Genomic DNA, 20,814 nt, shown 5'->3' on the forward strand with positions numbered 1-20,814 from the left:
TATAGCCATTAAAATATAATGACACCTATTTTACTGCCTCTGCCATGTGTATTGATGGTGTTTGCTTCTGTTTAAGAGGTATAGTTCGTGTGTGAAAAGCTGGGATTGGCGAAAATTATGTTGTAGCTATGTGAAATATCAGCTGATTACACTCGGGGTTAGTTCTCATGTAGCCATTTCTGCCATATTAAAAACCCATTTCTGCCATATTAAAAACCCATTTCTGGCCATATAAATACAATAACACCTATTTTACTGCCTCTACCATATGTATTGACGTCATTTTCTTTCGTTTATGGGTATAGTTCGTGTATGAAAAGCCGAGAATGGCGAAAATGTTATGTGAGAAATTCCTGTTCAGCTACTGGGTTAGATGACACGACATTATGACATCATATGTTTACAAACAAAGAAGAAAAACACTATGATGAAAGGTTGATATTTATTGATCTAACAACCCCCATAAGGCAATGTTGAGGTTTAAGGTCGATATATTGATTGTATTGTGCTAGGCAGCTTTTTTTCACCACATAAATTATTAATACTTGCACAATGTGGGGTCTTATATATATACCATGAAGAAAGATGACGCAATCTCTAATAAAAATCGATGAGGTGTCACATGCATGGGAATTAAACAAAAATGTTCGTTATTGTTCTTTGTTCATATGTATTAAAAGTCACAGGCAGAGATCGTACGGGACATGAAAGGAATTAAAATACTGCTAGTAGTTGACGTACGCTTGCAACATATGTCGTGTCAAATTATAGTACGATAGTGGTATGATTATATTTCCACATTTGTCTCTCTAGAGGTGAAAATATATGTAAATCTTCGAGTATAGGCTATTATAATATATATGACATTATTGTGTTAGTGTTGGTATACATATGATATTTAATTCTTGGCTATTTCCACATGTCTGTCCCTTCTTTGTTTTTACATGTAACATTAAACTATCAATCAGTCAGTCACATGTCTGTACGTGTATCAATTATAATTTTGGAGAAACGGTAGTATATGGAGTTAGGAATATATGTACATCTTAGAATATATATCATTTTAGTGTTGTCAGATATCTTCACGGCAATTAATTTCCACACTAATCTTTACTTCTATAGAAACGGTAGAAGTGAAAATATGTGTAGATCTAGCTTATATATGACATGAGGAGCAAAAATATATAAAAAAAAAAAGGAAAAAATAAGGTATACCGTGGATGAAAGAGGAAATGCAAAAGTTAATTATCTGTCTACATCTTTACACCGTGTTTCCACATTCCCTGCTATCTTATCACAGTCCTTGGCTTATCAATGAGTGGGAGAGAGAAGAAAAAAAAAGAAGAAGCGAATGACCACAACAGCCTCGTGATCATGACACTCAGGGGTGACTCATGCACACTTGCTAATATCTCCCTTGCCCTGCCAAAACTTGTTGCTACGACTATTACTATGTACTACTTTTACTACTACTACTACTATCTATCTATCTATTCTTTCACCATAGCTCGAATACTACAACTTATATTTATATATATCTACTACCGGTACGTAGGGTAGGTTCTGGACGAACCGTATTTTTTTTTTTATTCATAAATTTTTTTTTTAGTGAATTAACCTAAATTTGAAGTGATCACTATAAAGTACAATCATTGCGCCATATTCTCTCGTAAGCACAGTTTTTTCACCACAATATAAGTTGGTGAAATGAAGCTTTAAAAATAATATCTCGAAGTGTACGGATCGTCCACAGGTATGGACGATCCGTACACGTATATGAGGCCTCAAACAAAAAAAATTGTAAAAAATAGACAATTAAATAAATTTGTAATTTGCCACCAGATTCCGTTAAAATAGACCCAATGTTGATTTTAAATGATTTGCAACATAAAAAGATAAATATGTTGAAATAAAGAATGCGATTTAATTTTAATCTTCCTTTATTACACAAAAAGTTGAGAAAAAATATGGTTACATTATCTTCTTTGCATTAAAAAGCTTACAAAGCTTAAAACAAACAAAAATGCCTACTTGATATTATAATTTTATGAAAGAAGAGAGTAGGGAAACCTGATGAAACGCTGGAGCCAATTTTCGTTTGCCAGTTGTGTGGCATGCCAGTTTGCAGGGATATTGGAGCACTTGCAAGCCACAGCATACTCATATGCAAGTCGGCGAAATTCCTTGCGTGTCATCCCATAGAACAGTCTTGCCACATGTATGGCATATTTGCACAGCATTTCCTCCTGATTCTTGTTGAAAATCTTGTTAAAATTTTCTTGGGGAATTACAAAGGTGTGCCCATCAGATTTGGCTTTGCTCTTTGTGAAGGCATCCTGCAGAGTCATAACCTTGACACCAAACTCCCGAGCTGCCCTCCGTATGCTGGTGTTGTGCTCAATCCTGTAGTTGAATGCCAGTTCGAGGTTGGTCCGGTCTGTCTCCCGGAGGTTCTTGGGAATGAACTTGCGTGGCATCCTGGCTCAATCTGAAATAAATAACATAAATAAAGGTCACAAGGCATATATCTAGGGCGGCAGCGTCCGGGCATTCGTCCGCGCCCTGGAGTCATGGCCTGAGAGTCAGGTCAGTGCCTGACTCGTGACTCAGGACTCAGAGACTCTCATCCTGTTACTCGCAGCTAGTGTGAAAGTGAAAGTGTTTTTTCGTTACTAACTTAACTATCCTTGTTGTTAAGACCGAGTTTTGTTCATTAATGTTTTGGATAATAATAATAAAGGGTGTGTATATGTAATGTAAAATATCAATTACCAGTAATTTAGTAATAATTTGTTTTCATTTTTTTTTTTAAGATGCCTATGTATAACTAAACATGAAGATCTAAATAAACTTAAAAATCAAAAAAAATAAATGTCCTTTTACTATCAAATTTTTTTTTTAGTGTTAGTACACACACCTACTAAAAAAAGAAGTCTAAGGTACTGGAACAAAAAAAGTTTGGGAACCCCTGATCTATACTATACATTATTATATTCAAGTGTGTCCTTCACCATTCTTGAACTGGACACAACAACAAAACAATTACAATGAAAACAATATTTAGATAAGCAACAGAATCTTTAAATTTCATATGAGATACCTTATGCTATCCTAGACTATATTGCTGTAGCCTATCTGTCAATTTTCAAATAAAGTTCAACACACAAACAGCATAAATATCTTTGTTTACATGTGGAGACTCCGTACACTTAAAAGCCAAGCTGTACGAAACATCCACAGGCAGCCATTAAAAGGAAAACAAACTTTACCGACACACGTGGTGTACTACATCACTAAAACCTCGTCATATCATCACATATAGTCATATTTAGGTGTACAATACCTAACCTTCACACTCCTAGCATATTCATAAGCATCACAAACCATAATTTAGAGGCAAAATATTACATCAGGAATGCGAAAAACCGAAAAACTCACCTCATTCATGCGCTGTTGGTTGCCGCGCTCAAATGGAGGGACGGAGCTGTGTGACTCCGTTTTCTCTTTCACTCTTTAGACGTTAACTAGCTTAAAATAATATATGTGGTCTTGAGAGCTTTTGTACGGTACATCCATATGTACGGTTCGTCCAGAACCTACCCTACTGCTATTATTACTACTACTAGGGGAGAGCGGTGATGATTCGGCCACTTTTTAGAAAAATATTTTTAGAAAAAAAGTTTAAAAAGTAGTGTAATTTTGTTGATCTCGAAATGTTCCTCCATCATTTGGCTCTTTGCCGCGCGTCACCGAAATAATTTACATTTCGCTATCCTTGCCATGTTTTTGAAGTGAGAGCTTACGATACACCCTGAAAATATTACATACGAGATGCAAAAATACATAAAATCGGACTTGCATCGAAAAGAACAGCTCTGAGGGCGTGGTTGTCCCTTTGTGGGCCAAGGCAACAAAGTTTTGTACATTCACACAAAATCTCGCGGCGCTCAGTCCCCATCTAGTGCTTGGGCAATGTTCTCCGTCCCCACATTTTATTGTCTTATTGTCCAGGGGGAGGTACCGCCCCCTCCCTTGTTGTGCTTTCCTTCCTACCATTGTATCATTTTAGTTTCATGGTGCTCCCTACACATGTACTAATAGTTGTATAATCACACACTGTCCTGCCTGGGGGTTGGGATGGTATATTCCTCCCTTCTCCCTTGTTGTTTACCTGCAACAATAAACTATCAATCAATCAATCCATACACTTTACAATATAAGTGCCATGGCCGGACCATCCCACTGTCCGAATCATGACCGCTCTCCCTTACTGCTATTATTACTACTACTACGACTAACTACTACTATCTATCTATTTTCACCATAGCTCGAATATACTACAACTTAATTTATATTTATATATCTACTACTGCTATATATTACTACGGGGGGGGGGGGGGGGGGGGGCTCCCGTGGTCCCGTAGTCTCGGCCTTGCGTTCTTAAACATCTCGGCGCTCAAGTACATGTATTTCACAAGGCTTCCGTAGGCGCATTGAGCATTTCCGTGGATAGGTGTATATCCCTAGTAGTAGTCTCACTCTTCTTCTGTACCCTGAACGTGGAAAAACACTCATGTAAACCCGATGAATCTCTTTTTCGGCCTTTGGAAACAGATGACGTGAGAGGCGGAAGCGTTTGAAAATACCGACCCTGCCATCAAATTACCTTTTTCTGTATTACATTTGTTCACACAAGTACGATTTTTACTTATCTCACTCTCCTGGTCATTTTTTATGTTTTCCTCATTTTATTTCACCATAAGATTCATCAACTTTCCTCACTTTTTTTTTTTTTTATCTTCTTCCTTCTTTCTTCCCTTTCTCCTTTTTGGTTCTCTCTCTCTCTCTCTCCCTCCTTTAGAGCGAACGTTCGGAATATGACCTCACCATCTTCCTCCCTCCAATGATTCACACATTATTATGCCGCCTACATCCTTGCCCTTCCCTTGACTCGCTTCTCTCTGCACCTCTGACATTTTAAACTTACCCGCGGCTTTGTTGAAGGCTTACAAAAACAAACATCTTTTTTCCTTCTTCGTCTCTTCCTCCTTTTAATTTTCATCGTATATTGTTCTCCAACATGTTTTACTCAAATGCTACTATTCTCTTTCGTTTTTATTGTTTTTTTTAGTTTCTGTAAATTCAAGGCTTACAGAAAAATTAAATCTATTGCCGTTTTCATTTCTCTAACTCTCCCTCTTTCCTTTTCATTGCAATACTCTCTCACGTTTCACTCTATACTATTATTTTCTCATCTATTTCTATCGTTCTTTTCATTCTTATATGCTTCCATAAATTCATGCCATCCCAGATTATACCAACATTCAAATGCAGCATGCCACAATCTGCTTAATTCATAACACAACTAGTCAGTGAATGGTTTTATGAAGATACAGATTATACAGAATGGTCTTACTTGTCTAGTGAGTATAATTACGTATGAGTGGTGAAACGTTGATGCTCTACAATGTTTCTGGAAAAAGAAGTTAAGATTTCTGGGTGTAGATCATTAAAATTGAGGGAAATCATCAAAGGCGAAGGATATAAAAGATCCCACACTGTTTATTAAGGTACCTAAATAGACATACACTCTTGCTGCATATTTTTAAGAACTCGATCAAATGGCTGAAGAATTCTCTCGCTATTTTTTTCCAGAACGTTGATATCTCTTTTTCTATCTCTCTTTATCTTTCTATTACCTTCCTACCTTCTTCCTTTCTCTCTTCCTTTTCTATTTCTGCTTCTCACTTAAAGGTTGATATTCTTAAGCGTTTCCACCTCTCGTTATTTTTTCAGAACTTTGATGTCAACTACTACTACTACTACTATCTATCTATCTTATTTATCTATCTATCTATTCTTCCACCATAATGGCTCGAATATACTGCAGCTTATTAAGATCTAATAGTACTTCAACTTTTTTTTTATATATTCATTAACTAGAAATACACAGGTGCCACATGTCAAAAATCCCGCTTTGCTGGTGGACAGATGAAATGAAAGACTTTTTTTTTAATACATCCTACTACTATATACTGCGTCCCCACCAAGAATAAAACAAGGAGAACGTGCGTGAATCCTGGGGATGTTCTCCACTTCTTTTTATCTTTCTATTGCCTTCCTACCTTCTTCCTTTCTTTCTCTTTCCCCTTTCTAATTTTGCTCTCTCACTTAAAAGTCAATATTCTCTAATGTTTCCACCTCTCAAATCAACTATTTCTGCATTGTACTCATACTTAGTCAATTTCAGTTCAACACAGTAGCTTTGTAATTGTCCGAACCAAATTCTTCAATCTTCTACTCTCCACAATGGTTAGGTTATTGGTGCAACACATGATACAAGAGGTTCCCCGTACAGTTTCCTCAAATTTCCGAACTTAAACATAAACACCAAACACTACACAAGGAATTTTCGGAGTCTTTGGTACTGGCTGGCAGGCTTATTAACTCGTCATGGCGAACTGTGAAAAGGGCCCTTAACTTGTCCGCTGCGAATGGCACGGAATTTGCCTTCACTGGTAGCCTGGTAACATTTAGTCCCAGGTCTTTCTCTGCCTCTGTGGTGGATAGTGGAGTGTTTCCCATGTGGTATTGGTATGCTGGATATCCCCTCCCAAGGTGCATGACTTTACATCTTTCTTCATTTGTTCCATTCCTGTAGCTTGCTGATGTCTTCTTGTAGGAAATCCGCAGTCAAGGCATTAATAAACACTGCCCTCCAACACAAACTCCATTTTTAAGATTAATTAAGTATCATGAGCAAAGAGCCTTCTGACTCCCACACTGGTGGCCATTTGTCTAGCAGTTTTTTCCTCGTTGTTTTCTATGTCAGTTCTCGCACCTTGCTCAAGAAGAAGCATAACTGCCGTCTCAGAATTCTCCTCACACGCAAGGTGCCTGTGAAAAAGAAAATTACTTGTAGCAGTGGAAATTAATGTTTGTAGTCATGGATATTATATTCATACACAGACTTCATGACCAGCAACAGGGAGGAGAGTATACGACTGCCAGGAGTGGGAGAGACTCATGGCCCATCCAATCCCACAGAGGAAAATAAGGACGTTAAACGAGAAGAAAAAGAAGACTTCCTGACCAATGTTTGGCTACAGCACAGACCTTAAACAATCTACAGCTAAAGTGTTCTAGGGCTGCTATGAATATGCTTCACTGGCCAGTTTACAAGGGCTCCCTCCTCCTCCTACTTCCAAAAAACCAGAGCAATCTCCCAGCCACTTACAGCGGGGTGTTGCCCTCAGCGTCACGTAAGTTGAGAGTACACTGGTTATTAGCCAGAAGAACCGACAGAGACTGGATGTTGCCCTTGGAGGCGGCGCGGTGCAGGGGCGTGGCACCTCTTTTGTCAGGCAGATTTATGTCAGCCATATTATCCATCAATATTTTTGCAATCTGGAAGAAACAACCACCATTATCTCTCTTTGTTATTAGCGAGATGATGAAAATGGTGTTCTGTTTGCGTAATTAACCCCTTGACTGTGGATTTCCTACAAGAAGACATCACCAAGCAACAGAAATGGAACAAAAAGTGGCTGCTACAATTCAATGAAGAAAAATGTAAGGTCATGCACTTTGGGAGGGGATATCCAGTATACCAATACCACATGGGAAACACTCCACTATCCACTACAGAGGCAGAGAAAGACCTGGGAGTATATGTTAACAAGCTACCAGTGAAAGCCAGATCCGTGCCAATCGAAGCGGATGAATTAAATATGTCCACAGCATGATTGGCCGTATTTTTTAGCAGTGAGTGAGTGAGTGAGTGAAGTGACATGGCCCCGGGCGTATGCTCCCTGTTAGCCAGCAAGTTTATATATATGCATGGATCTTACCTCATGATGGTCTTTGGAGGCAGCGTACTGGAGAGGTGAGTGACCACCTGCGTTCTGTGCATTGACGTTGGCGCCGCGCCCAATCAGCAACCTCACCACTTGCTCGCGTCCGGCTGAGGCGGCTATCATGAGCGGCGTCCACCCTGACTGTCAACACACCTTACATCAGCCACACAGATGAAGCGTCCCTCACGCTGGTAAACTCTGGAACAATCTTCCTTCATCTGTATTTCCTCCTGCCTACAACTTGAACTCTCTCAAGAGGAGGGTAGTATCAGGACACCTCTCCTCTCGAAATTGACCTCTCTTTTTGGACACTCCTTTGACCTCTATTCAGGAGCAGTAAGTAGCGGGCTTTTGTTTTTTATATTTTTTTTTACGCCCTTGAACTGTCTCCTTAGCTGTAAAAAAAAAAAAAATAAAAACAAAAATAGGATAAAGCCATTTTTTTCTAGTTTGCACTGGGGAAGGCAGGCAACACATCCCAGGAAGAATATGATATAAAATGCAAGGGAAAAAAAACCTGTAATTGATGTACCAAAAGTCGCTTTTCAACAATACATATTCATCAAGGAAGGCGGAACACCAAGAAACAATAATTCATTAAACCATGATGGTTAATGTTAGAGGGTTACACATCACAAAGTATCTTACATCATCTGGTTTGTCCACTTCTGCTCCCTGTTCTATGAGGAAGCTGGCCAGCTCTGCGTGTCCTCCACAGGCTGCCCAGTGCAAGGCTTGACGGTCACTCTGAAATGGTGCGATGTTCTTTTTTCTCTGTTGCTGATTCTCTTCTCAAAATTATTGTTTTAAGGGACAACCTTTTTTTTTTTAACTGTAAATATCCCTCTAGATCTCTAATAGGTGTTTTACAAAGAATAGAACTATCTTCAAGTGAAAAGTATCATATTGTACACATAAATTAATAGTTGGGATTTCTGACATGATATGGACTGCTTGTTTCTCCTATATAATCCACTTTTCTCATTCAATCTCCCTGAACTTACAATACTAACCTGCCTAACCTAACCTACTCTGAAATTTAGATCACGACTCAGACCAGGCATCTGGTCCATTGTCATATCCAATCAAGGAATGATCATAACTAATATTTACAGCTACCTAAAGCAAGTCTTACGGCACCACGGGGTTCTGATATATACTGATTAATTTTCTACTCTAAAAATTTTGGAAAATTACCATTTATCGAAAATTTTGAAGAACCTAATAGGAATCAATAAATATCTATAAAAGGAACCCAACTCATGATAATGGATAACGACTTGGCTGCCAAATTCATCTTCTGCACAAACTAATATCTAACATTTATTAAAACTGATAAATGAAGGTCTACTCACGTCGTCCATGACGGTGATGAGGCGAGGGTTGGCCAGCACCTTCGCCTTTACCACCTCGTACCTGCCCTCGTAGCTAGCCTCGTGCACCCTGAAAGAGTCCTTCCCGTCTGGCACCATCCTGCTTGGCCTCGTCACACCAGTACTAAATGAAAATAAAACTATGACACCTGTGGGAGAGAAAGAAAGGTTAAGATTGGTTTTATTAACGTGCTGATATCTCGTCCTCCACCCGCATTTTTTTTTTACAGCTATGGAAGTTCTCAGTTCAAGGGCAACAAAAAGTGTAGAAAAAAAGCCCACTAATTGCAGCTCTCAACTTAACTCTTACTTGATAAATTGTAAACTGCTCTTGTGCTGTCATGTATGTATTCTAGTAACCTCGAAACCTCCCGGAAATCAATAGAAAAGAATGTAGAGATAAGAACAACTGCAAAAATAGGCAAATATTGTGTGTGGGAACCTGTAAATAAGCCATAGTCAAGTTAAGAGGAGTTTCAAAGCTTTAAACTATAGTATGACACCCATGAAAAGTTAGAGCAAGATCAAGATTGGTTTCATTAACGCGCTGATATCTCGTCTCCTAATTAATAAACTGCTCTTGTGATGTTAAGTATATATCCTTGTCACCTTCAAACTTCCCGGAAATCAATAGGAAAGAGTGTAGGGATAAGAACAACCGCAAAAATAGCCAAAATTGCGTGTGGGAACCTGGAAATAAGCCATAGTCGACTTGGCAGTTGTTACAAAGCATTAGTTAAACTATAGTAAGTACTAAGATCAAGATTGGTTTCATTAACGCGCTGATATCTCGTCCCCTAATTAATAAACTGAGCTTCTGTTGCCATATACGTATTCTGCTTACCTTCAAACCTCCGGGAAATCAACAGGAGAGTGTATGGAGAAAATAACACCTGCGAAAATAACGTTAGATAATATCACTTCCGCGTCTTTGTTTGTTACTCGTGGGGAACTGCAAGTCAATTGAAGTCATCTGTGTCTGTACTATCAGGATCAAGTTCAAGATTCCTCCATTTCTTCAGCCCCTCTTTCGATATCTCTCTCTACCTCATTTCCTCTTCTTTTCTCCTCTTTCGTTCTCATTTTTATCTCTCTCTCTTTTTTCCTTCATCAAACGTCTTTTTTTCGTTTTTTCTCTGGTAAGCTAACCGTTTCTCTCTGTTCTACCCTTTATTTCTTTTTTTTCCTCCAAACGTTTTTTTTCTATCCTTTTTTTCCCTCTGGTAAGCTAAACGTTTCCCTCCCCCCCTCTCTCTCTCTGTTCTGCCCTTTCCTCTTCTTTCTCTATTTTTTTTTTCCTTCAAACGTTTTTTTTCTATCCTTTTTTTTCCTCTGGTAAGCTAAACGTTTATCTCTCTCTCTCTCTCTCTCTCTGTTCTACCCTTCCCTCTTCTTTCTTTTTTTTCCTTTCATCGAACGTTTTTTTATCCTTTTTTTTCCTCTGGTAAGCTAAACGTTTCTCTCTCTCTCTCTCTCTCTCTCTCTCTCTCTCTCTCTCTCTCTCTCTCTCTCTCTCTCTATTTCTTTTTTTTCTCTCTCGAGGAGCACAAGGAGACTTATTGATGATAAAGCAGAGAAAAGTTTTAAGATTATATTGTCTAAAGTATTGTTATGCTCCACTTGTCTACCCCTCACACAGGCAGACAGGTGCTCTCCCAATTACTTAAACTGGGCTCGCTATGGAAAACACAGTGCTCCCACGAGGCGGACAGCAGACACAAAGACACTCCGGCGGACACACTCGCACACACCCACAGAGCACACAGCGAGGCACAATTAAATACAGGGCGGACTTTCTCGGGGTTTACTAAGCAATAGCACGTTGTACAATCCTTATAGTCCAAGGGGGAGGCAGTCAAGGCACAAATCACAGGCGATTAAGTCCTAAGGCACAGAGCACAGGCGAGCGCGTCCTTTGTCTTCTCTCCGTCTCCACTCTTCCTCGCCGCATGGCGTCCTTCCTTCCAGCCCGCCCCTCAACGGGGCCGCAGGGAACCCTCATTACGTCACGTGGCGCCAATTACAATTTAAACTAAGCTAAGCCTTGGCGTAACACTACCTTAAGCGCAGGCGACCCGCCTCGCCAACTCACAAAACAAATCCAACCTAACTGGGGAACTAAACACCTCATTCTGTATCAAACTCTGTAAGCCATCCTGGCCTCCTCCTCTCACGTCTTGGTCGTCGCGGTGGAGGTGAGGGCGAGTGAGAGGCAGCGGCTGGTCCAGGTCACCAGCAGAGCCGGCCTCCAGGTCGGCGTCTCCACCTGCCTCCTCCTCCACATCATCCGCGACCTCGACGTCCACCGGGTCAAGTTCTGCGGTCCTCCTCGTCACTACTGGGGTAGTCAGGGTCCTCCTCAGCGCCAGTACCCCAGGAGTAACGGCCCGGCCCATGGTAGCGCCAGAGCCGGTCAACGTGGACGACAGAGGAGCGTTTGCGGCCCCTCCTGATGCGGTAGGTGACAGCGGACAGGACTGCAATCACCGTGTAGGGCCCTCCCAGGGACTCTGCAGCTTCGGTGATAACCCTTTCTTCCGGCGAGGGTTATGCAGCCACACTCTGTCACCCACCGCATACTTCACGTCCCGCATGCGGCGATCGTAGTAGTCCTTCATCGCCTGGCCTGCCACTCTGAGCTTGCCGCGCACCTGGTGATGGACCTCGACCAGGTTCTCCTGCAGCGCGGCAGCGAAGCCAGAGGTGACAGTCGGCAGGCCCACGTCGGGCGGCCGCCCCGTCGCCAGATCCACGGGGAGTCTGAGCTCGCGGCCAAACATAAGACGTGCGGGTGTATAGTCAGTGGCCTCGTGCACAGCGGACCGGTACGCCATCAGCATTGCGGGCAACTTGACGTCCCAGTCCTCCTGGTTTGCCCTGCAATACTTGGCCAACTGCTGTGCGAGTGTCCGGTTGAACCGCTCCACCATCCCGTCCGACTGCGGGTGGAGTGGCGTCGTTCGGGTCTTCCGCACTCCCAGCAAGTCGCAGCACTCACGGAACACACGGGACTCGAACTCACGGCCCTGGTCTGAGTGCAGTTCTGACGGCACACCGAACCGGGTGAAGCACTCGTTTACTAGGACACTCGCCACTGTTTCAGCCTCGTGGTTCGGGAGCGCATACGCCTCAGGCCACTTCGTGAAGTAGTCCATCACGACGCATACGAAACGATTGCCCCGGGCGTCATGGGCAGCGGGCCAGCAATATCTACAGCAACCCGCTCCATTGGCGCCCCCACGCTGTACAACTGAAGCGGAGCCCGATTCCGGCGTGTGGGGCCCTTTTCGCACTACAAACGTCACAGGCCCGACACCACTCGGAAACGTCGTTCCGCATACCGACCCAGTAGAAGCGCTGGCGGAGACGTTTAAGGGTCTTTTTCTCGCCCAAGTGGCCACTAGTAACACCGGCGTGCAACTCCCGTAACACCTCAGCACGCTTTGCACGTGGTACCACCACTACCCAGGCGTCTCTGCCCACTCCGCCTAACACCTCCCAGCGCTTTACTAGCACTCCCCACCGGTCCAACCGCAGCGTCTCCCACTGGTCGACGAGGCACTTAGTGGCAGGACTCTCCGCCGACACTTCCTCCCACCGGGGTCGCTCCCCGCTGGCCCTGAGCCAACGCACTACAGGAGCAAGAGCGGGTCTGCGCTCTGTGCCTCACGCCACCGGTCGTTGCCTTCAGTGGCGTTGGCAGGCACTGTTAAGCGTCGGCAAACAGGGTCAGGGTCCCGACGCGCCTGGTGTGAGTAGCTTGCCTCACACGGGCTCTGACTCACGGCGTCAGGTCCTTCAGGGACGGAATGTGAGCTACCTGCCTCACACGGGCGTCGAGTCACAGGGTCGGGGTCCTTGCTAGCACAGTGAGAGCAACCTGCCTCACACGGGCGCCGGCTCAAACTATCGGCGTTGCTGTGCACACGACCCGGGCGGTGAACAATCCGGTAGTTGAACTGCTCGAGCCTTCCCAACCACCTCGCCAGCTGACCCTCCGGCGCCTTCAGTGTTTTCAACCACTGCAGGGCAGCGTGGTCGGTCCGGACGGTGAACTCAGCGCCGTAGAGGTACGGCTGGAAGTGCTCGAGACTTTTTACTACTGCCAGCAGCTCCTTCCTGGTCACGCAGTAGTTGCGTTCAGGCCTACTGAACTTGGCGCTGTAGTAGGCCACCACGTGCTCCCTTCCATCCTTCACCTGCGACAAGACAGCCCCGATGCCCTCCGCACTGGCGTCGGTGTCAAGCAGGTAAGGGAGCTTCTGGTTGGGGTACGGCAGGACCGGCGCCTCCACAAGGGCCCTCTTCAGGCCGTCGAACGCAGCCTGGCACGCCTCGTCCCACTCGAAAGGCACTCCTTTACGAGTGAGGCGGTGTAGGGGCGCCGCGATGGTGGCGAAGTCCTGCACGAAGCGACGGTAGTAGGTGCACAGACCCAAGTAGCTCCTGACCTCAGCTACGTTAGTGGGCCGAGGCCAGTCTGCTACTGCTGCCACTTTCTGCGGGTCTGTGCGCACGCCCCAGGAACGGCACCTCGTACTGGACGAGGGAGCACTTCTTGGGGCTGAGCTTGAGGTTAGCCTTCCTCAGGCGTTGCAGGACCTCCTCCAGCCTCCCCAGCTCCTCCTCGCAGGTGCCTCCGTAGACGATGACGTCGTCGAGGTAGATGAGGCCGTCCTCCACTGCAGGCCGTCCAGCACCCGCTCCATCAGACGTTCAAAACAGCCAGGGGCGTTGCAGAGGCCGAAGGGCATGACATTAAACTGCCACAAGCCCTGCCCGAAGGAAAAGGCTGTCTTCGGCTTGTCCTCTTCGGCCATCTCCACCTGGTGGTAGCCCGACTTCAGGTCGAGCGTGGAGAACCACCTCCCCTACCAGCGCGTCCAAGGTGTCGTCGATCCTCGGCAGGGGTAGGAATCCTTCACAGTCACGTCATTCAGTGCCCGGTAGTCCACACAGAAGCGTTGTGTGCCGTCCTTCTTTAACCAGGACTACCGCTGAAGACCACGGACTGTCGGACTTCTCGATCACCCCCTGATTTGCCAGGTCGTTGACGGTGCGCTGCATCTCCTCTCGTCGGGCAGGTGCGATACGTCGAGGGGGACACTTGATGGGCGCGCTGGTTCCAGTGTTGATGCTGTGTTTCACCAGCGACGTGCGGCCCAAGTCCAAGTCGCCCCGGCTGAACACGTCTGAGTACTGCGTCAGGTGTGGCGCACCTCTCCGCCTGCGACTCCGTCAGGTTAGCGGAGCCCCTGAGCGCCAGGTCTTCAAGGAAGTCAGGCAGCACTCCTCCGCAGGCGTAGACGCACTCTTCGACGGCTGTTCAGTTCGCTCCACCTCTTCACATGTGCCTAGTCTGGCACCAGCGGGTAGTCGCCGAGCCTCGTCAGAGAAGTTAGCAACGAGTACTGTCACTAACTCCTCCCCCGCTCCCACGAGGCTCCTCCCGACTGCCACACCGTCAGTCAGGTGCTGGTTTTCTGAGGGTTCTACTATGCCTTCCGCGTCGTGCATCACCCTCGACAGTCGACACTGGACTCGTCGCTCCGTCCTGGGGGCAAGGTGCAGTCGCTCGGCCGTCACTACCTCGGCACAACCGACTTCCGGAAGCCAGGGCACCTCTTGTCCGTGCACCCTCATCCGCTTCCGTCCAAAGTCGATACATGCGCCAGTCTGCACCAGGTAGTCAAAACCGAGCAAGCCCTCTTCATCCAGGTCGGCGGCGTACACTGGCAGCCGCTCTTCTGCGCCGCCCACGCCGACACGAGCCACTACAGGCCCCTGGAGTGCCACGCAATGCCCCGTCACGCCGCACAATCTCTGCAACTCGGGGCGCACCAGGGTCTTTTCAGCCCCGGTGTCGACTGTCAGGCGGCAAGACTTACCGTCTACGTTGCCCTCCACCTGCACCGAACTAGTGGTATGGCGGCATCTTACACAAGTGGGGCGTGTCGACCTTGGCAGGCTGGGTAGTCGCCCCCTTGTCCAGCCCGCTGCTGTTTCCCGCCTGCGCCACTTGCTTCGGCTTGGGGCAGGCGCTGGAGCGGTGATCAGACTTGCCGCAGTCCTTGCAGCAAGTCTGGAAGCCCCCAGACTTCGGCCGGTCGAGGGAACGCGTCTTTCGCCCCCTCGGACACCGGTCGCGTCTGTGGCCCTTCTCACCGCAGCCCCAGCAACGGCCACCAAACTCGGGGCTCGTCTCCCTCGACGCCGCCTTACGCTCGAACTTCGCCTTCCGGCCTCGCACGTCGTTCCGAGGCTTGGCGTAGTCAGCGAGGCGGCTTGACGTCTTGAGAAACGCCTCGAACTCCATGGCCCTCGCCAAAGCCACCTGCAGGTCACCAGGGTGGGCTTGCTTTACGTAGATCTGCAGCTGGTGGTCCTGCAGAGCATCTACGAAGGCGTCACGGGCGAGGACGGTCGTCATGTCTTCACCAGCAGCCGGATAAGCCCGCCTCACAAGGGCCTCCACATCTTGCGCCAGTTGTGACAGCGTCTCGCCCTTCTGCCTCGCCCTCTTCTTCAGCTGAGCCCTGTACACCTCAGCCTGGTGACTGTGCCCAAAGCGGCGCTGCAAGGCTTCCGACAGGCTGGTAAAGGAAGCTTGCTTGGTGGCTGGAAGGTGGCTGAGAATCTAGAGTGCCGGTCCACGCAGCGCCGTTGCCTGCTGCAGCTCCTTTTCTTCCTCAGTCCACCGTTGAGCTGTTGCGAGCTTGACGAACTTAGCAACGTAGGCCTCCCAAGCTACCTTGCTGTCATACTCAGCCGGCTTACGCCTGCGGTGGTCGTGGGAAGGAAACGAACGAGCAGGGTAGAAGGCAGGCACTGGGGCAAGAAAGGAGGCAGGGTAGGGTTTAGGTGAGGAGGCGAGGTGGCGGGCTGTTTGGCAACAGTGGCGGGGCCGCCGCTCGCGCCCCGCCGCAGCCCACGCCAGCCGCTGAACCCCGACCGTGACCCCCGGCCGGACACGCCAGGCCCGGAGGCTCAGAGAATGCACTGCGTGGCCTCAGCGAGGCTTGACACTGCCCCCAATCACACAAAGGCTCACTCTGCACTTCCTCTGGGGCAGCACACACGGCAGCCTGCCTCGCCTCAAACCTTACCTCCCGCACCTCACCTCTCAGTGCCTCTAGGCCCCTCTGTAGCTCACCCCGGACCTCCTCACAGGCCTGATCGGTATACTGCCGTGCCTCCTGCCGCACAGAAGCCAAGCTTGCTTGTAGTGCCTCCTCAAGCCTGCTGGCCTGTGCCTCGGAGCGCTCGGCCTGCTCACGGGCCTGCTCCTCAAGCCTGCTGGCCTGTGCCTCGGAGCGCTCGGCCTGCTCACGGGCCTGCTCCTCAAGCCTGCTGGCCTGTGCCTCGGAGCAGGGTGACCAGATTTCTGAAGCGGGATTATGCTAGACAGCAGCTGAAATTATGCTAGATTAGCAAAAAGTATGCTAAACCTTGTCTGTCGTTAACATTCCAATTTGTTACATATTTTTTATTAACCTAGTATTATTTTTAGGTTGTATGGACTCGTATGATTATTGGCAGTTGTTGTACGGTAAAAAAAATCAAACTAGTCACATTTCGAGGTTTATTTGACATTTTTGTGCAACATAATTTGAAAATTTTCCTATACATGTAACTTGTACAAAATAAATATAACTTAGGTAATGTGTAAATTGAGTTCCTGTTTCTCATACCCTACTTTTCCTATTTTTCCTATTACCGTACAGTTTCTTATTTTTCATACATTTTAGAATTCATTTTTTTAAGCATCAACTTGTCTGGTTCAAACTTCTCACAGTTTTCACTCTCTCTCCCGATGCCTTCTCTAGCAGCCACATACTTCAGGAGAGAAGAGGAAGTCAGTCTATTGCGAACTGGAGATTTTAATCAGTGGATCTCAGAGAAAATTCTTTCACAGTCCGCATTAGCCACTGGAATAGTTAGAATAGCTTTGATGCAATAACTAAGAGCATTGTACTTGGTGTCCTGCATAACTGCTTTCCAAAAGACTTCAAACTCCATATCATCAGTCAGATTATCATCATAAGGAAGGCTACGCCATTGATCATCAACTTCCTGTTCTTTTCCATTTTTCAGTATGCCTGGAAAGTGAATCATAATGTTCCCTACAAATGAGGCAATGTTTCCTGACTTTACAGTTGCAACGCTAAGTTTACTTGCTGCTACCAATACTGGGTCATGAAAGTTAAAGCGCTGCTTAAGCTGCTTGCACGCAATAACAAGAAATTTCCTGCACACGTTGAGAAACTCTCTTTTCGCTTCAACTGTGACTTTGGGAGATGCAGTGGTTTGCAAGCGGCTAACATTTGTACCAACATACACAGATTCCAATGGTACCATAGCTAACTCACTCTCAGGGTCAATCAAGGAAATATCATGCTTACTCTGCTTCAAGTATGCTGGCTTCACATAACATGACAATAAGTCTAAGTACAGTTTTGCAAGAGAATCATGAAGTAGATGAATCATTGGTGAGGATGACTGAAACATTACATTAAAACTCACAATCTTAGGCAAAACAAAGTTCAGAAACTCTAGATACATCTTGGTGAAAGGATTCACCATAATGTTTGCAATATCATGCGCCTGTAGATTCCTTTCTACTAAATCATGATGCTGCATGAAAAGCAAAAGCGCATCCCATTGCTCAAGAAGTCGGGAGACGCATTCCTTCAGGCTTAACCAACGTGTTTGGCAAGGTTTTAGCAACTTATGTGGGTCAGTATTTGTGAAATCCTGAAATTCATGAAAGTGTGAAGTACGCTTACGAATGAGCAAAAAGTTGTATACATCATGTACCAACTTTTCACACGAACGTGGTAATACTCCACATGCATATGATGCCACCAGTGCTGCACTGTGACAAGCGCACTTCATGATAATCATGTTGCTGTTTGCATTTCTGAGTCGACTACTTACACTGTCATGTGTTCCGTGCATAACGCTGCAAGTATCAGCACTCCAACCAATACAATTCTCAAATTTTAGATCACTGGCAGTTAATTCATTTTCTAATGCACTAAAAAGAGTCTTGGCATCTCCTTCTGCCACTGGAACAAGAGCCAACAATCTTGTACACAAAACAGTTTTACAAAAATACTTCACTACTATTGCTAATTGTTTCTCAGCTGTCAGATCAGTACTTTCATCCATGATCATTGAAAATTTTGTTTGTCCCATGTCTGACTCATCATTAAGTTCGCTTTTCATCTTTTCCAAAAACCTTTGACCTATGACATTATAGATGACAGAAGCTGTTTTTGTTCTTTTAAGCTTAACCTTACTTGCAGTCTTTGAGTCACTAAAGGAAGAAGCTAACACAGCAGGTAGGTGATCCATTGCTCTGAAAGAAATTTCATGTTCAGCAGCCCATGCTGCGAGTTTAATTTCAGCACGGTTAATAATTTCAGCATCATTATCTTTATTTGATTTCACAAACTTGTCATGGGAATTACTTTGGGATCATTTTTTCTTTCATAAGGCGCTTATGCTTGTCTCCTTTGCATGTAGATCAATCACAGATTTCTTACTTTGTAAAAATGTTTACAGACACTACACTGAGCTTTGTTGTTGTCCAGTTTTCTTAGCCAGGGCATGTAATCTGGTAACTTGAGCCATTCTTCACGAAATGCTTGACTGTAAGATTTTTCAGTTAGTTTTTTCTTTTTAGAAACGGGTTTTTCTTGGTCTGACTCCATTACAGCCTATCCTGCAAAATGATTCAATAATTACCAAAAACAAAATAATTGTTATAAAGTTAGTGGCGACTTGCGAATGTATACTGAGATAAAAGTTATAACTTATTTACTGAGTAGACTATAGCCTACCACAGTATTGGGCCACACTTTGCACTGTCTGAAGAGTACACTGTTTATAAGGGCACGACGGAGAAAAAAACGATCGGAAAAGAAACGCCAAGTGTGCCCCCGGCCTTACCTCTCCACTGAGCCGCGGCAGCCGCACTGTGACTGGCACTGCTGGTCAGTCTGTCTCCCGAGCGCGACGTGGCCACCAGGCCGGACAGTCCAGTGAATACTGAGTACTGACTTTACCCGGCGCCGCGGGCCGCACGTAACCCGCCTTTAACGTTCAAGATTTTTTTTAAAAATGTGAACTGTCACAGATTCTATTATTCCTCTCATAGATGGTAATAAAAGTTAAGAAAATTGTACAAAACTCAAAATTATGCTAAAATTATGCTAGATTTGATACTATGCTAAAAATTATGCTAAACATTCATTTTTTTAAAAAATTATGCCAAATTTAGCATAATTATGCTGTATCTGGTCACCCTGCCTCGGAGCGCTCGGCCTGCTGTGCCTGCTTTTGACCTTGAAGCGTTATTTCTTGCCTCAAGCCAGCCAACATTGAGGCAATTAACTCCAGCTGGCCAGGCTTAGCGTCTTCATCAGCCTCAAGGTCACCACTACCCCCACCACTCGCTCCGCCAGCCGCACCGTGCTCGCCGAGCTCCATTGTGCCCGAGGCGTCACTCTTTGTCTGCCCGTCCACTCACAGCACAATTTCCACCCCGCTCCTGACACCACTGTTGTACTCCACTTGTCTACCCCTCACACAGGCAGACAGGTGCTCTCCCAATTACTTAAACTGGGCTCGCTATGGAAAACACAGTGCTCCCACGAGGCGGACAGCAGACACAAAGACACTCCGGCGGACACACTCGCACACACCCACAGAGCACACAGCGAGGCACAATTAAATACAGGGCGGACTTTCTCGGGGTTTACTAAGCAATAGCACGTTGTACAATCCTTATAGTCCAAGGGGGAGGCAGTCAAGGCACAAATCACAGGCGATTAAGTCCTAAGGCACAGAGCACAGGCGAGCGCGTCCTTTTGTCTTCTCTCCGTCTCCACTCTTCCTCGCCGCATGGCGTCCCTCTCCAGCCCGCCCCCTCAACGGGGCCGCAGGGAACCCTCATTACGTCACGTGGCGCCAATTACAATTTAAACTAAGCTAAGCCTTGGCGTAACAGTATATTAACTGCACATTGGGGGTCAGAAAAAAATAACATACACATATTTCGACATTTTATATACTTTCCAGACTCCTATTTTTTCACCTGTACTGCATACCTCAATGACTGTGATATCTACATGTTAATGAAGTGAAATACGAGAGAGATGGAAGAGCTTGTTATAGTAGTTAATGGGTGACTTAATTAACCTCTGACTTGCTGAGGAATGAGAAACATGTCATAAAAAAAAAAGAAAAAAGATATAGTCAGATGTACAACATGACCCTGAGTATAAGTAGTTAACCGTGTATCAGCGATGGGCCAAATTTGTGGCTTTACCGTGTACCAGCGATGGGCCAAATTTGTGGCTTTACCGTGTACCAGTGATGGGCCAAATTTGTGGCTTTACCGTGTACCAGTGATGGGCCAAATTTGTGGCTTTACCGTGTACCAGCGACGGGCCAAATTTGTGGCTTTACCGTGTACCAGCGACGGGCCAAATTTGTGGCTTTACCGTGTACCAGCGACGGGCCAAATTTGTGGCTTTCCCGTGTACCAGCGATGGGCCAAATTTGTGGCTTAACCGTGT

The 20,814-nt window shown here is 45.7% G+C and overlaps 1 protein-coding gene across 1 annotated transcript; it reads right to left on the reverse strand.

Moving 5' to 3' along the window:
* Window positions 1-5,368: 5,368 nt before the first annotated feature.
* On the reverse strand, window positions 5,369-10,228 carry LOC126980284 (26S proteasome non-ATPase regulatory subunit 10-like). The gene is made up of 6 exons (XM_050829996.1): window positions 10,074-10,228; window positions 9,212-9,378; window positions 8,505-8,603; window positions 7,851-7,997; window positions 7,238-7,407; window positions 5,369-6,897 (listed from the first exon to the last, which is right to left on the reverse strand). Exons 2-6 carry the CDS (start codon window positions 9,326-9,328, stop codon window positions 6,747-6,749), a joined length of 684 nt encoding a protein of 227 aa, XP_050685953.1. The 5' UTR covers window positions 9,329-9,378; window positions 10,074-10,228; the 3' UTR covers window positions 5,369-6,746.
* Window positions 10,229-20,814: the final 10,586 nt, after the last annotated feature.

Source organism: Eriocheir sinensis, chromosome 44 (genome assembly GCF_024679095.1).
Source record: "Eriocheir sinensis breed Jianghai 21 chromosome 44, ASM2467909v1, whole genome shotgun sequence".
NCBI lineage: Eukaryota > Metazoa > Arthropoda > Malacostraca > Decapoda > Varunidae > Eriocheir > Eriocheir sinensis.

Coding starts and splice junctions, on each gene's coding strand:
- LOC126980284 (XM_050829996.1), bottom strand. CDS start 9,328: ATGGTGCCAGACGGGAAGGACTCTTTCAGGGTGCACGAGGCTAGCTAC. Junction 8,604..9,211: donor TCATCACCGTCATGGACGAC/GTGAGTAGACCT, acceptor GCACCATTTCAG/AGTGACCGTCAAGCCTTGCA. Junction 7,998..8,504: donor AAGTGGACAAACCAGATGAT/GTAAGATACTTT, acceptor GTGTGTTGACAG/TCAGGGTGGACGCCGCTCAT.